This window comes from Saprolegnia diclina (assembly GCF_000281045.1).
Source record: "Saprolegnia diclina VS20 unplaced genomic scaffold supercont1.152, whole genome shotgun sequence".
In the NCBI taxonomy this organism is placed as follows: Eukaryota; Oomycota; class Saprolegniomycetes; order Saprolegniales; family Saprolegniaceae; genus Saprolegnia; species Saprolegnia diclina.
Window position 1 is genome coordinate 29,293 of NW_008246219.1, and position 14,615 is coordinate 43,907.

A 14,615-nucleotide genomic window follows, 5' to 3' on the forward strand; every position below is an offset into this window, starting at 1 on the left:
GCGTGGCCATGGTGCTGTTGTTGTTGATGGCGCGATGGCCATCATCGACGCATGATTGGCTACATTCCAACGAATCAGAGACGATGTATAGGATTGGGCTCCGTGGATTGGCTGAAATGCAGGATTTGCCGTTACACTCTCATTCGAGTGACTTCGCACACGCAGAACTCGGCATGGCCTCTGGCAGGTACGACATCGGGGAAGCAACTTCGGTGGCACATGTGCATGGAGAGTATGTACCCTGAAGGTCGACCAGTTTTCTCTGTTGGAGTACCACACCTCTAAATGCAGAGGTGCAAGCGGAATACACGTAGTCATTGCTCACAGCGTAGCACCGAGTGTGTAGAGATTCGCTACCCTGGTGTGCTCTGCCAATTTGATGTTTTGTTTGGTTTTGTGGCGTTGGCATCGCAAGGAACATCGCGTGCGTCATCTTTAGGATTGGTCGCACACCATCAGTTGAGTGAATTTGGCGCCGAAACGCCAACCCCAAAAGTTCCGACTCTTCAAAATGTACCCTGTGCTGCCTCTTCAGCCGGGCCCACCCTCCGACGGATGGAGACGCTCGCGCCGAGCCACTTGCATCGCGGTCCTTGGGCTACTCTACCTCTGGTTCGCCATGGCCGTCGGGGCTTACTACCTCGTGCCGCTTTCGTACACCTTTGGGAACGACCTGTGGCCAGGCTACAACTCGAGTGGGTACGAGCTCTTTCTTGTCGACGCCATCAACAGCATTTTGGAGCAGCCACATGTGGACAATATCATCAATCTCTCCGCTGTCAGGATTGCAAAATCCTATGCACCGTCAACAACGAGTCACTTGCCCGAGCCGCACCCGACGCTTGCACGAGCCTTGCTTCTCACAAAGCTCACGTCCATCGAGTACGCTATCGCAAATGTCCGCAACATGTCAGCGGATCAAACGCTAATGCTGCCGACGCATTTTTGCTACGTCGACTTTGGCCGGCGCTGGGAGCTCGCACACTCGGACGTGCGCCAAGCTCGGTGCGAAGCCCGGTACCGCACGAACGGCGCCGTCGATTTGGATGCCATTTTGCGCAACCAAAACTGGACAAGTCTCATGGGCGTCGACGGCGACAACTTGCAGATGGCTGTTTTGGACGCAATCACCGCGTCAGGCGATGCAGGTCACGCGTGGCTTAATGCGACGACCCACTGCGCGTCGTCTCTCCAAGACGAAGCCGCGTATTGGCGATCGTTTGAGTTGACGCACTTTACACTACAGTGGCAAAACAATGCGTTCACCGGCCTCCAGTCGACGCTGACGGTTCTGAATCCATTCAACCTCGCGTCGACACTCGAGTTGCACCGCTCGACGTACGTGCGGGGGCCGTGGACGTCGAGCATCTTCAATGTCTTCTTCATGAACGAAATCTACTTTATGGCCGCGTGCGGCCAAAGCCTTGTGCGGGACGCGACCAACTACTTTCGGAATGCACAATGCATCTATTCGGCAACACCCGAATTCGAAGGCTTCCTTGGGCTCAGCGACAGCAATGGCCAGTTCGTTCACCAAACGGGCCTTGTGCGCGATACAGTTGGGCCGTTCTTGTCGGTGGATCTGTTTGTCGTGGCGCCACCACCCGCGCTAGTCACTGCGATTACCGCCTTTGAACAGCGCCTCTACCTGATGCTTGAAGCCAACCGCAGTGCTGCAAGTGCTTACCAGCAACAGCTCTCTCCTCTCTCGGTTCCACCGGTGCCAACGTGGTGGCAAAATGGCTCGTTCCTCTTGTACGGTGGCAACCCCATGTGTCTCTATAACGCGGCAACGTCGTTTTCGCAGCCGTTCTTTGCTTTTGGGGACGCATGCAACAAACAGAAGCGTGCTGCGATGGTGGTATCGCCGGCTGCTTTGGTGTTTGCCATGAGCATGAGTGCGGCATTGGTCCAAGACCTTTGTGCACCCATCACAGATGCTGCTTGTGTGCATCGCGTCTCAGTGGCCCGCGACCTTGCAATGACCTTGAGATGGGGGACGGCATCGACTATGGCGTCGTTGGCGTCCACAGTGAACGCGAGTCACGTGCAGCTCATGCAGTTTGCTTCGAATCACCAAGGCACCGAGTGGACGCTTCTCACCGCGCCGATCCTCTTTGATCCGGTCTTCGGTTGGGCAGCTGTCTACGACTGGGCGACCGGGCAACGTGAAGTTGTCTCGTTTGAAGGAGACAACGGCACACTTGTCCTACTCTCCGACGCGTATACCGATGCAGGAGATGTGGACTTGAACACGGCGCCGTTGGGCCAAGCCTCAGCGATCCTCATCTACACTCTGCTCTACTCGTCGCTCGTTCTTTCAGCAACAGCTCTTCTGTGTTCTTGGCTCGGCCTTCGGCTGCGACTGGCATTTGCGGGCCAAAGTCTATTTGTCTTCCATCGCGTTGTCGGGTCGACCTGGCTCGGGCGACCGTTGATGCTGCTTCGCGGATGCTCGGCGGCGATGCTTCTCAGCACCTCGTCCGTCACACTCTCGCATACGAACGGTATTTCTGCTCTACAAACGGGCCACTGGCCTATGTTTGAGACGCTCGTACTTGCGGGCGAGGCGACATGGATAACGTATGCACTGAGTGAGGTCCTACTCGTTTTGCAACCCAACGGCTGGAATCTCGACGCTGCGTTGATTTGGGTTAGCTACGTCATCCTCGATACGATACGATAGCACCGGTCGATGTCGTGATGGACCTGCAAATGTCGTGTTTTAGCACCGACTATATTTACACTCTGACGTGCTCGCATGGCTCCATCACGATCGGCAGCACCCGCCGTGTCGTGCTGCTGCTTGCCATCCAAACGATCGGTCTCTTCATCGCATTGACCACTCGGCTGTGGCACCGACAAACCGCACGTCGCTCGGACAGCGTGCTTCTCTCTGGTGCCGCTAGTGTTCTCTTGACGGCGGACCTCGACGACGTTAGCTCTCTTCTCTCTGGCCGTGTTCCACTGCGATACGGCCGCATCTTATTTGACGTCAAGCTCTGGGTCATCGTGCGAGTGGCACCACCGCACCTGCGGGTGCTCCCGCGCCTTGCGCTGCACGGTCCGTCGCCCTCTCGGTATACTCGCTACGTTGCGTTGGCTGGGTTCCTCTACGTCGCCGCGGACGTCTGGAGCAGCTACTCGTGTCTGAGTGTCGTGCAACGCGCGCTCGTGAACGACCTTGTCTGGCCCGGCTTCAAGCTCACCCATACGCATGTGTTTCTCTCAACGTACCTCTGGCGTTAGCCGTCGCTCAGTGTGACGTCGGGTCCGTTGACACTCGAAGCGCCATCGTTGAGTGCGTTGGCTCCCGCCGGTGAGCCCATCACAAGCTCTCCGTCTCATTTTGGTGCTCAGATGCAGTACACGACGCTGACATCGCTTGGGACAGCCGTAGATGCGCTTCGGCGTCTCAACCCATGTCTCGCACCGTGGGTCTTTACCGCTTACTGCTATCTCGATTTCGGCGGCGTCTACGAGATGGCGGCATCGACAGCACGTCAAGCGCGCTGCCACACGCATTTGCGGTCCAACGCCGCCGTCTACATGGCGTCGCTCTTGCGCAACGTTGCTTGGACGCAGTGGGACGCATGCTGGGGCGATGCCTTTCATAGCGCATTTGGTGCCTTTCTGCAGCAGTCGTCGGCGGGCCATTCGCTGCTAGCTTCGTTTCGCGCGCCGCGAGGTTCGATCGCAGACGAAGTCGACCTCTGGCGCCGTCATGGGCTGGACATATATGCATTGCAGTGGCAAAATTTCAAGAGCATTGGCCTTACCAACACATATAGTGTTGAGAACGCACTTGGGGTCGCGTACCCGTTCACGCTTCAGCACTCGAACGGACAGTTCCGTCTCGAGTCGCAAACCACGTTCAAGTTTTACTGGTCGCTGGCCAACGATTTCTACTCGGCTATGGCAACCAACACCTCCCAGAGCTTGTTGCGGGCATCGCCCACCTTTCGTTATGCCAATCAGTCTCTCGAAGACGTCTACTTGAAGAATGGCACGTTCTTGCAGTCGCCACTCGATGCTGGTTTCACCGCGGTTCGCGCTTTTCTTGGGCCATTTGGAACGATCGACACAAAGTACGTGCCGGTGCCCCGTACCGTGCGACTCGCAGCACGGGACGTATGGACCGCGGTCGCCGCGCATCGAGCCTCGTCCCGATCGAATCAAGAAGCGTATGCTGCGATCAATGTGTCCTTTCTCACTTCCATGGTACCAGTATCCTGGCTCGACTTGGGGTTCTACTCGGGCGGGGGCTCGCTTCTTTGCCCTGCGTCGTCGTTGCAAAGTTCAAGTCCCATTTCCGTCGGGTTGCAGCGTCTCTTTTTGTTTGAAAGAACGTGTTCGGGAGGCTCGTTGGCGGCCATGTACGTACAAATACCCAAGCAAGTGGTTTTTGCGTCGCTTTTTGCGGGGTTGTCGCCGACGACCAACCTCACGTCGCTCTACCGTCAAGTGCCGGGCGCCGACGTCGACTGCGAAGCCATGCTGCGTACCACTCTTGCGGGGACGGCAACGCTGGATCGCAATGCGACGCAGATGGCTACTGTGCATGCGACGCTATTAGGTCTCAACATTGCGCTTATGCAGTACGGTATGGACTCGGCGGCGTTGGCACCCATGACCTTGTACACATCGCCGCTGCTCGACGATGAATTCCGGTTTTTTGGGTACGCGCTGATTCACGACTGGATCTGTGATTGGCGTGACGTTGTCTCGTTCACTGGTGACACTGGCACCCTCACACTTCTCTCCGACTTGGTTCTTCGAACGGTAGAGCCTGTCCAAAGCGCCGAGCTTTGCAGCGCGTACGCGCTCTACGCGTTTGCTGTCGTCCAGTACGTCACGCTAGCGATCGCGTCGCTCGCGGGACTCACTGGTATCTACATTCTGGCCAGTCGTGGCCACATCGAGGGCACGCTCAAACTCAGCCGCGTCGGCGGCATTGTCTGGGTCGGTCGTCCGCTCTTGCTCGTGCGCAGCTTCACGGCACTCTGCCTCCTCTCGACGGCCACTCTCTCGCTCGAGACCACTGGTTTTTTAACATACTTCAAGTCCGAAGTGCCACCCACCTTGTCGACGTGCTTGGCGGCGAGCGAGGTCACATGGCTGGCGGGCATCGTCAACGACATCGGACTGCCTCTCACGCAAGAGCACTCGGCCCGCTACGTGACGCTCCACAGTGTGCTTGTCTTGGCGATCGCAGCGTCGGTTAGCTCGCTTCAACCTGTGGCCGATACGGCCGAGATGGATCTGCAATGTTCCTCGCCGGCATTGGACTATCAAGTGACGTGTTCGACCGCCAGAATCGCGATTGGGCTCTACGATCGACTCTTGTTTATTCTTGGGACAGTATTTGTCTCCAACGCACTCGCCTTTGGACTTGTTCGAGTCTTTTGGCCCGTAAAAACCAACGACGCGCGGCGCAGCAAGTCGTTTATGCTAACGGCAGGCGCCAAATTTCTCTTCAAGCACGACGAGTGGTTCTATCACGATGTCTACTACATGGACAGAGCCTCCGCGCTTCTCAATGGGCTTGTAACGTTAACTGTGCGCAGTCAGCTCTTACTTTTTGATGTGAAAACGTGGCGCCTCTATGCGGTGCGCCTCGAGGCCAATGATGTTCCTACCCGACTGGCGTCAGGCGTGCCGCTCCACGACCCGTCGACCGCGAGCGTCCGAGCGATTGCCGACTGCCATGCAAAGCATGCGCAAGGGATTGGCCATCTCCGACCGCTCTACCCATGACCCTCTATCGAGCCTGAAACCAAACACAGCAAAGGCTGGAGATCTCGGTGTCAAACTCTAAACGAGGAACATTCCTACTCGATTCAGCATTGTAGCAGTGTCTCGACAATACTAGCTAACGTTAACTGCAAATTTCTGCATGCCCCTGCACTAGTAAATAGTTTTGGTGAAATGTGCACACTCGACCATCAACAAAATATACTACTATTTCAACAAAATCCCAAATATCCAAGCCCCATTCGTTGAACTTCGTAGACTTGTATACTTGAAGATATGCGCAGATTTTGTAGTCCTCCATGTGCGTGTGGCGCAGAAGTTGCTTCCCCGACGTCCCACCTGCCAGAGACCATGCCGAGTTGTGTCTCGCGCGCTGCATTTCAGCCAATCCACGGAGCCAGATCCTATTCATCGTCTCTGATTCGTTGGAATGTAGCCAATCATGCGTCGATGATGGCCATCGCGCCATCAACAACAACAGCACCATGGCCACGCCGCATGCCCATCATCAGTCGCGAGATCCTGCCCCTCCTAAAATGGCGCCAAGCATCTCGTCGTCACCCCCTAAATTCATTTCCAAATCTTGCATCTACTCAACACTCCCAACATGGTCCAGCAACAACACGTTGTCGTCATCGGTGGCGGTCCTGCCGGCATCCAGTTTGCCCAAGCGCTCGCGGCCAAGCTCTCGTCGACCGTCAAGATCACCGTGATCGAGAAGCAAAGCTTTACATTTCACGCTGTCGGGATTCCCCGCGCACTTGTTGACAAGGCGTACGTCCCCAAACTCTTTATCCCACTCGACAAGGCGCTGCCGCCCAGTGTGACGCTTTTGCGCGGCGCGGCCGAGCGCATCACCGACCACGAGGTGACCGTACGTGCGATCGTCGATGGCGCACTCGCCGAGTCGACGACGACCCTTCGCTTCGACTACCTCGTGTTGGCAACGGGCAGCAGCTACCCGCGTCCGATCAAAGTGCCAGGCGACGTCGTCAACCGCGCCACCATCCAAGCCGCGCTGCACGAGAGCATTGACCGCATTGCCGCCGCGTCCAGCGTCGTCCTCATCGGTGGCGGCGCTGTCGGGTGCGAGATTGCCGGCGAAATTGCGAGCGCGTACCCGACCAAGACGGTGACGCTGGTCGACGGCAACCACGAGCTCATGGCGCACGCCGGTGTCTCGGCCAAGTTTCGCGCGCGGCTCGTCGCGAGCTTGGAAGCGCGTGGTGTCCACCTCTTGCTCAACGAACGCCTCGCGCAGCGTCCGAGTGCGAGCGCGTTCGAGCGTCAGACGCTGACCTTTGCGAGTGGCAAGACGCTCACGGCCGACGTACAGCTGGTGACGTCGGGCATGACGCCCAACACGCAGCTCATGGCCGCCTTTCGCCCATCGCTCGCAACGCCGCAAGGTATCCGTGTCAAGAGCAATCTCCAAGTCGACGACCCATCACTGCATCATGTCTATGTCCTTGGCGACGCGAGCAACCACCCGTCGCCCAAGCTGGCCATGACTGCAGGCGAGCAAGCAACGTTTCTCGCCAAGAAGCTGGCCAAGACCATTCAGAAAGGCAAGCCCGTACCGCCGTTCAAGACAAGCGAGATCACGGCCATGCTTGTGCCAACAGGTCCAGGCGGCGGCGTCGGGCAGCTGCCCATGTTTGGCGGCGTCGTCGTCGGCGACTGGCTCGTGCGCACCACCAAAGGCAAAGATTACTTTGCGAGCATGTCGTGGGGCAAGTGGAAGGCGACGTTGGCGCCTTGAGTCGTCGCGACCGTTAATGGGCCGTGCTGTGCATTTCTAACCTTTTGTTCAATATCAACCTACACCAACAAAATGCAACCAGTGCAGTACGTCTGGCAGTACGTGGTTAGCAAGGCCGCAGGTGGCAGCAACATCTGATCCTGGACTTGTGAACGTCGTGCGGTGTATCAAGTTGATACTTTCATCAAAACGGTTTTTTAAGAAAGTATCGGGTGCAACACGAACCGTCAACACCCTGGTCAACACCCAACTGCAATGCTGCACTACCGTACTAGCACGTCTCCGTACTAGTACAGTGCATAAGCGTGAATGTTTTTGTCAAATTAGTGTTGAATTCGTCAACACAACCAAGTACCCAGGGGCACACATGTAGCACCCAGGCTTAGAGCGTCATGGCATCGAGTTCGTGGACAAGGTCTTCGGCCGCCGGTCGGTCCGTCGAGACACGCAAGGTGCAGCGCTGGGCGAGTGCGCGAAGCGGCGCAGGGCAGGCGTCCGAGAAGGTCGGTTCGATCGTGCCTTGGATGAGCATGGCCATGATGGCCGTGTCGACGACCGGTTGTCCCTTGGCGGTCTTCAAGTCGGCGTACGGGATCATGTGCGTGCACATTTCCGCTATGATCATGCCTACGAAATATCGCTGACACAGTGTACGGGGTAGGGTCGGCGTAGTACCAAACGAGTAGACATCGGCCGCGACCGAGTAGTGCGAGTCCTGAAGCACTTCGGGCGCCATCCAGCGATACGTGCCGACGCCACACGTCATCGTGCTCTCACTCTCGGCCTTGGAGACGCCAAAGTCGCTGAGCTTGGCACCCTTCTTCGCGTCAAGGAGGACATTGCGAGACTTGAGGTCGCGGTGAATGACCTTGCGCGCATGCAGGTACGCAAGACCCCGCATGACGAGCCGCAGAATGCCGAGCTTCTCGGTCCAGCTGACTTGATCCGGAGTCGTCTGTGCCAGGTAGTCCTTGAGATCGCCCTTGTCCATGTACTCGAGGACTGCGAGGAGCTCGACGGGGCTTGTCCACGCAGCGCCACGCAAGGACACAATGTACGGACTCTTGAACCTACACCCTCCGACTTAGTCCTCAGGCAACAGAGATCGCAAGACAGACTCGGCCATGAGCTTGACTTCGTCGATGAATTTGATGGCATCTTCGACATCGGCCTTGTGTGGCAAGAGCTTCTTGACAGCGACGATCTCCGAGTTGAGCGTGCCTTTCCAGACTTCGCCGAACGCGCCTTCCGAGAGCTTGCGCAAGAGCATGACGTCCTCCAAGGGCAGCCGCACCGACGTTAGCGCTTCTAATATCGGGTTGAGCTTGGCCGTCGCCGTCGGTGACACATTGGTCATGACGTTTGGCGCCCGCACGTTGAGGTGCCCAATGGTTTTGGGGGTCGGCGGGCTCTGGCGGCGCTTCCACAGGCAAAACAGGGCAACTCCGAGGCCCAACAGCACGACGATAAGGACCACAATGATAAGAATCAAGGTCGATGACGACGGCGATGCTGCGCTGGACGCCGCAAAGACCATGGTATCGCTGCGAGCCGGCGCTATATACGGTATTGAGGCACCAATCACAGTCATGATATACGAGAGAACGTACGCGTGACGCAGACGAAGCTATTGTCGAGCGGCTTGGCGACGCCGTTGGCTGCAGCGCACGCGGTGGCGTTGAAAGCGATGGCACCAAAGTGCAAAATCGCGTTGGACAAGGCCGTGTACGACGCGCTGTCGACAACAAAGTGGGTTACGTTGCACGAGCCGCAGTCCCTAGTCACGGATCACTACATGCACAATAAGACAATATGGAGCGTTGTACAGGTTGGTGAGACGGTTTGAAAAGGTCACGTTGACCAGCGACGTGATGGGGTTTCCAGACGAAGCCTTGCCACCACCGAGCTTCCTGCACACAGCGATGCGCAACCCGTGAAAGACACGGGTTTGTACGTACACGATCTCGCAATCGAACGAGACGTTGGCTACATACTCGATGCGGTTGCTCGCTGCGTCACTACCAGCCATGTCAACAAGTTCGAACCACCGATGCGCAAACGTTACAAGTCGTCGGCAGCAATGACAACGTTCGTGAGTTCCGTTAGCTGGTTGCCATTGAGCGACCTAACGACATCTCGCGTCAGGACAGCACACATATGAACTTCGTACAGCGCGTGCAGACCAAGGGGAAGTATTGCGGGGTATTGCGTGAGATTGTTGCAGCTCACGCTCCTAATGCCACGTCAGCAGTACACGGATACAGGACATCGTACAATTGCTCCAAGCCATGCGGAAGCACGAGCGAAGGTGGCCAGTCGGTCAAGCCGCAGTCCGTCAAGTACCTATGGCGAGCCGTGAGCAAGCGCAAGAATGGACGACATACAGGCCGGTGATGTTGGCGGCCGGCAGGACCGTGTCCGCTAGGCTCAAATTGGTGCTGCCGTCAAAGCGCCTACACACGCTGTGAGTCGATATCGCGGTCCGGTCACATGTAGTACATGTGGCTTGTGGGCCAGCGGGAGAGGTCGCCAAGGTGGACCATGCTGCGGACGCGGCCGGTGGCTGCCACTGTTGCCGTCATCGCGCAGGACGCGTCCACGACACACGGCAGCGCCGCACCGCAGTAGCGCGCGTCTGTCGTGAGCGTCGATTCGAACGCAGCGTACGGGCAGCTTGCCATGGCGGCGGATTATGTTGTGTGCAACAATGCTGGCCCGAGCTTGCATTCGCTTGCGCCGTGCGTGATGGGCATGACTGGCATATTCTGATTGGTCGAAAATTCTGAACTGTACTTGAATACGCGAATGAAAAAGATGATCGGCGGCGGGACGATCAGCTGGCATCCACCCCAAACCTGTCGAGCGATTGTGCTCGAGACGTTGACTCTCGTTGCTGCCCAGACCACCTGCAGAAAGCCTGCATCGAATGACGACCCAGAGCAAGCTAGGTCGCGTGCGCATCTCGACATTAGACGATGCAGTGGTCAGCAACAGTATGAAAAACTACAGTACGACGCTCGCTCGATCATGCTTGAACCCAAAGTACCCAGCATGCTCATGCTGTCCTCCGTCATCTTGTTCAAAAGGTATCGGCGCGGGAAGGCACAATGGACTCCACCGTCGCACTACTCTCGTTAACGCGAGTGAGACGACGTTTGCACTCGACTGACGAGTCCGAGTCGGTGCACGAGTGGCATCAATGGCACGCCGAGTTGAATGACACGGCTCGCCTAAACCAACTTTGCATTATGTAGTACATCGATGTAGCATACTAGTAGTCATTCAACGCTGAGGCTCAAAATAGATTGAGAGCCGATATGGTGAGTGCCAAGGACCGCAAGCGCAGCATCGTCGAGCGCAAGCTTCGCGACATTGGCATTCACGCCGGTCGGTACCAGAGGTACCTTGCATATACCCTCGACCTGTGAAGCGCGTGTCTCTAGTTCGTTTCGCACGCGTCCGACCAAGTCGCGCCACCCCGTTCGAGTGCGTCGCCAGCTAGTGTGGGAGTCGCTCTTCATGCGCAAGTCGCGCTGCGAACGCCGCGTAACACGATGACAATATCTTCCCACAGTATAAATGCGCCCACCGAATAGGGCATTGTCCAGCGACCGTGGGAATACCCCATGGCTGCGCAAAACCTCGCGGCCATTCTCATTCAAGTACTAACTATATCTCGACAGCTCTATACCTCTGCTTCTCATTCCTTGCTCTTGTTGTAGAGGCGGGTTCGGGGTGCGATAGCCCGAACGGCGCTCCAGGTTCGTTTTAGTATTTGTACTTTGCCGTGTCTTAGCAGCAATGGGTGTAGAAGGGCACCAAACCTGTCAAGCGAGTGCTCCGAATGTCGCTCATGCACCGCTTCATCGCCCATCACAACGGCACGTTTGAGGACCGGGACGGGTTTCGTCGCTTCTGCGCCACGCGGATTCAGGTTTGGAAATCATGTCATTTTAGTCAAGTTGAACTATTGCACTTGTAGGCCTGGTATCGCATGCGCAAGCTTGCGTGGGCGTACGATCTGCAGCGTCATCCCATGTACCACATTGCGGCCATGCAGGTGATGTTTTGTGGCTTCTTTCTTCGTAGAGTTCACTGACAAGTTGTACAACATGGACTATGGACGATAGATCCAGTACAAGTGGCGCATGTACTACCAAAAAGCATTGGCCGTCTACGAAATGACGCCGCGGGACCGCGCCGCCATGCGCATCCAGTGCCTCTGGCGCGGCTACACCAACAAGCGCATCTACCGCTACTACCGCGACCTGGTCAACTTTCGCAATACTGGCGACCCGATGCTCATGCTCAAGGCGATCAACCCCGCAGAAGCCCATTTGCTCGATGCCGCCACGAGCGCACAAGTACGTCCTTTATGCTACAGTCGACGAGGATTGATGATACAAGGTGCGGTTTCGTCTCGGCGGCTCGGCGTTCCCGCCCACGATCTACTACAAGATCTTTACACGCGGCGCAGTCTGCGACATGAACGCGTTTAGTCCAAAAGACTATACAACGGCCCACCAAGTGGGTCCTCGCAACATCAACGTCCATTCGACCGCGCCGGGTACTGTACATGTGGCTCTGAAAATTGGACTCAGGGGTAGGGTAGGGGTCGGGGTCACCAAAATCATCCGCGTCGGGAACGCGTTCTACGGTGCGAACCAGTGCGGCAGCGACACAAGGGGGTGGTACCGCCGCTGGGACAACAACGGGTGGCGGCCCGTGACGTGCAAAGTGCTTGCGCCGACAAGTGACGTGGATCCTGTCACGGTTTGACGCCACGTCCTCGTTGCGTGCAAATAGCCACCGTGGAGGAATAGATTGTCACGGCAAGCAAGCGCAAGGCCCACCACCATCTTCGCGTCGTGCGTCAACAGCAGCTGCTGCAGCAGCGCAAGGAGAAGAAGCGGCAGTGGATGAAGCAGTTGTACTTGTACGTCGTTGACATCCTAACACAGCAACACACGCGACGAACCATAGACAACATGTCCAACCCACGACGACCGAGCCGGGAGCGGCACCCGAAGACGACCTCGACGCCTACCAAAACCAAGTCGATTTTGACGCTGACGACTGGGAAGCCCAAGCCAACGACATGTGCGATGTACGTTCTCCATCACTTACCGCTCCACAAGGTGCAATCATAATGGTAGTGGGCGTCCGGACTCGACTTTGACCATTATCTGGTCAACTGGACGACACTGGGCACGACCAGCACGGCCAAGGACGAACTCTTGTCACTTTAGCTGTCTCCTAGCTAGAAAGTGTTCTACAACCATTGATTACACGACATTGGATGCTGCAAGCCCAGGCGTTGACCCTCCTTTAATGACCTCGAGTGTATTGGGCGGGAACGCAACGGCTACTCGTTTCCCGCCATTTTGAGATTGCGATTTTTCGACGCGCAAGGGTCACTTTCAATTGTACCTTGCGATGCCCAAGCGCAAAACAGACGTCGACACGGGGCCGTTCCCGCCACCACTGCGACGCCCCGGTGACGAACTCGTCCTCGACCCGACATGTCCTCGACAGACGCTTCCATCGTGGCGTGCCGACAGCGACCGCAACGAAGTGACGGCGGCGCGCCGCACGATCTACCTCGTACTGCCTGCTATTTTGGACGCGCCACCGACGTCGTTTCCATCGACGCTCTACGCGTCGCGATCGCCCTTGCCAAGGAACGCTACAAGTCGCCTCGAGGACTACGTGCGCGCTTTTTACACCGACATGAGTCTGAAAACGCTGGCTGCCCCGGCCTTGACAAGCTGGGACAACGGCCGCCGGTACGTGGGGCTGATCCCGCGCCCGGGCTTCAGCGAGAGCGCTGTGCGCATTCGCACACGTCGGGCGCCGGATCGTACGTTTTCACATCAGCTTCATCTCGACGACCTCCTCGACGCGCTCCTTGAAGATGTGGTGCCAGACGACGCGTATGCGGTGCTCTGGCTCGTCGAACACGACCTGTACGAAGGGCCCGAGGACGTGTTTACGTGCGGTCGAGCGTACGGCGGCAGTCGCGTCGCGCTTGTCTCGAGTGCCCGCTACAACCCGCGCTTGGACCGCACTGTCGATGGTTTTGATGCGGATGATGCGTGGCCGCTGGGCCATGTGACGAACAGCGCGGCGATACAAGCGGCGGCGATTGCCTATCGGAATGCGTCTCGGCACGCCAAGGATAATGATGTGTGGATCGACCGACTTTGCCGCACAGTGACGCACGAGCTTGGTCACTGCTTTGGCATCGAGCACTGCGTCGATTATGCGTGCTGCATGCAAGGCAGCGCATCGATCGCCGAAGACTACCGACAACCGCCGTACGTTTGCCCCGTCGACGAGGCAAAGATCCTCGAAGCAACGTCGTCACGCAAGGCCGAACGTGAGGCGGCGGTGCTGGCGTGCTGTCGCAAGTACCCCGCAAGCCCGCTCTTGTCGGCGCTCGCCGCGTGGATCGAGGCGACAACCATAAATATCGCTTGTGAAGCCAAACGCTCTCGCACCACGGTGCAAACGACTAGCTGATCGATAGCTGCGGTGCCGCGATTGGGCTCAGTGAACCTGATACATCGATAGTTTCGGATTCCTAATTTGAATCAAACTCTACGCCGTTCATCTCGACACGTCGACACGGCTGGCATTGGCCGAACCGTTGTTTTCGCAAACCTTCGGGCAGGTCACCGAACCGGTTGGCATGCTGCTACGGTGGTCCTGCGCAGGCCAACAGTGTACCAGCGATCGGTGCGACGGTCGCAGTTTATGAGGTGGCAATAAGGTACAAAATAAGAAATGAAGAATGCCCCTACAGCCCAACGTTATGCACGATTCCACCGCGTCTGTCCCCACCCTTGACCGATATACATACAATGTTCTTGCCAGCAAGACAGCAGAGAAAGGATACATTTCAAGCGCCAGTGAAAAAACTCAATTTGCCTCTCAAACGCATCGTGAGAATAGGACGAGCCGGATAAATACGCAAAACAGCACAGCACCTAAAGCGCGCTCAAAAACTCCTTGGCGGCTTCGTACGTCGTAAACATGACGGCCGAGTACGGCACGATGCGCACCATGTTGGGCAACGTGCCTCGGAAGAGCGCCATCG

General features: G+C 57.0%; 7 protein-coding genes across 8 annotated transcripts; 5 read left to right on the forward strand and 2 right to left on the reverse strand.

Annotated features, from left to right (window-relative positions):
• Positions 1 to 505: 505 nt before the first annotated feature.
• On the forward strand, positions 506 to 3,249 carry SDRG_16765 (hypothetical protein; the record flags this gene model as incomplete). Its single annotated transcript, XM_008622983.1, has 2 exons — positions 506 to 2,507; positions 2,687 to 3,249. The coding sequence occupies exons 1-2, from the start codon at positions 512 to 514 to the stop codon at positions 3,247 to 3,249; spliced, it is 2,559 nt and encodes an 852-aa protein (XP_008621205.1). The 5' UTR covers positions 506 to 511.
• Positions 3,250 to 3,360: 111 nt separating this feature from the next.
• On the forward strand, positions 3,361 to 5,757 carry SDRG_16766 (hypothetical protein; the record flags this gene model as incomplete). Its single annotated transcript, XM_008622984.1, has 1 exon — positions 3,361 to 5,757. One exon carries the CDS (start codon positions 3,361 to 3,363, stop codon positions 5,755 to 5,757), a length of 2,397 nt encoding a protein of 798 aa, XP_008621206.1.
• Positions 5,758 to 6,361: 604 nt separating this feature from the next.
• SDRG_16767 (hypothetical protein) lies at positions 6,362 to 7,516 on the forward strand (the record flags this gene model as incomplete). The annotated part of the gene is made up of 1 exon (XM_008622985.1): positions 6,362 to 7,516. One exon carries the CDS (start codon positions 6,362 to 6,364, stop codon positions 7,514 to 7,516), a length of 1,155 nt encoding a protein of 384 aa, XP_008621207.1.
• A 251-nt stretch (positions 7,517 to 7,767) lies between these two features.
• SDRG_16768 lies at positions 7,768 to 10,248 on the reverse strand. 2 transcript variants are annotated; one of them, XM_008622987.1, is made up of 11 exons: positions 10,016 to 10,248; positions 9,901 to 9,969; positions 9,791 to 9,859; positions 9,687 to 9,749; positions 9,582 to 9,641; positions 9,475 to 9,534; positions 9,343 to 9,426; positions 9,127 to 9,293; positions 8,635 to 9,073; positions 8,192 to 8,586; positions 7,768 to 8,143 (listed from the first exon to the last, which is right to left on the reverse strand). In XM_008622987.1, exons 1-11 carry the CDS (start codon positions 10,195 to 10,197, stop codon positions 7,899 to 7,901), a joined length of 1,833 nt encoding a protein of 610 aa, XP_008621209.1. In that variant the 5' UTR covers positions 10,198 to 10,248; the 3' UTR covers positions 7,768 to 7,898. The 2 variants fall into 2 exon arrangements, with proteins under 2 accessions (XP_008621209.1, XP_008621208.1); XM_008622986.1 differs by having other exon boundaries at positions 9,582 to 9,749.
• Positions 10,249 to 10,687: 439 nt separating this feature from the next.
• Positions 10,688 to 12,879, forward strand: SDRG_16769 (hypothetical protein). The gene is made up of 13 exons (XM_008622988.1): positions 10,688 to 10,766; positions 10,821 to 10,916; positions 10,960 to 11,062; positions 11,113 to 11,178; positions 11,239 to 11,277; positions 11,328 to 11,450; positions 11,499 to 11,576; positions 11,647 to 11,880; positions 11,924 to 12,083; positions 12,129 to 12,289; positions 12,340 to 12,452; positions 12,500 to 12,623; positions 12,673 to 12,879. The coding sequence occupies exons 2-13, from the start codon at positions 10,834 to 10,836 to the stop codon at positions 12,763 to 12,765; spliced, it is 1,377 nt and encodes a 458-aa protein (XP_008621210.1). The 5' UTR covers positions 10,688 to 10,766; positions 10,821 to 10,833; the 3' UTR covers positions 12,766 to 12,879.
• Positions 12,880 to 12,947: 68 nt separating this feature from the next.
• On the forward strand, positions 12,948 to 14,156 carry SDRG_16770 (hypothetical protein). Its single transcript, XM_008622989.1, has one exon. It carries the CDS (start codon positions 12,953 to 12,955, stop codon positions 14,036 to 14,038), a length of 1,086 nt encoding a protein of 361 aa, XP_008621211.1. The 5' UTR covers positions 12,948 to 12,952; the 3' UTR covers positions 14,039 to 14,156.
• A 349-nt stretch (positions 14,157 to 14,505) lies between these two features.
• On the reverse strand, positions 14,506 to 14,613 carry SDRG_16771 (hypothetical protein; the record flags this gene model as incomplete). The annotated part of the gene is made up of 1 exon (XM_008622990.1): positions 14,506 to 14,613. One exon carries the CDS (start codon positions 14,611 to 14,613, stop codon positions 14,506 to 14,508), a length of 108 nt encoding a protein of 35 aa, XP_008621212.1.
• Between the last annotated feature and the right edge of the window lie 2 nt (positions 14,614 to 14,615).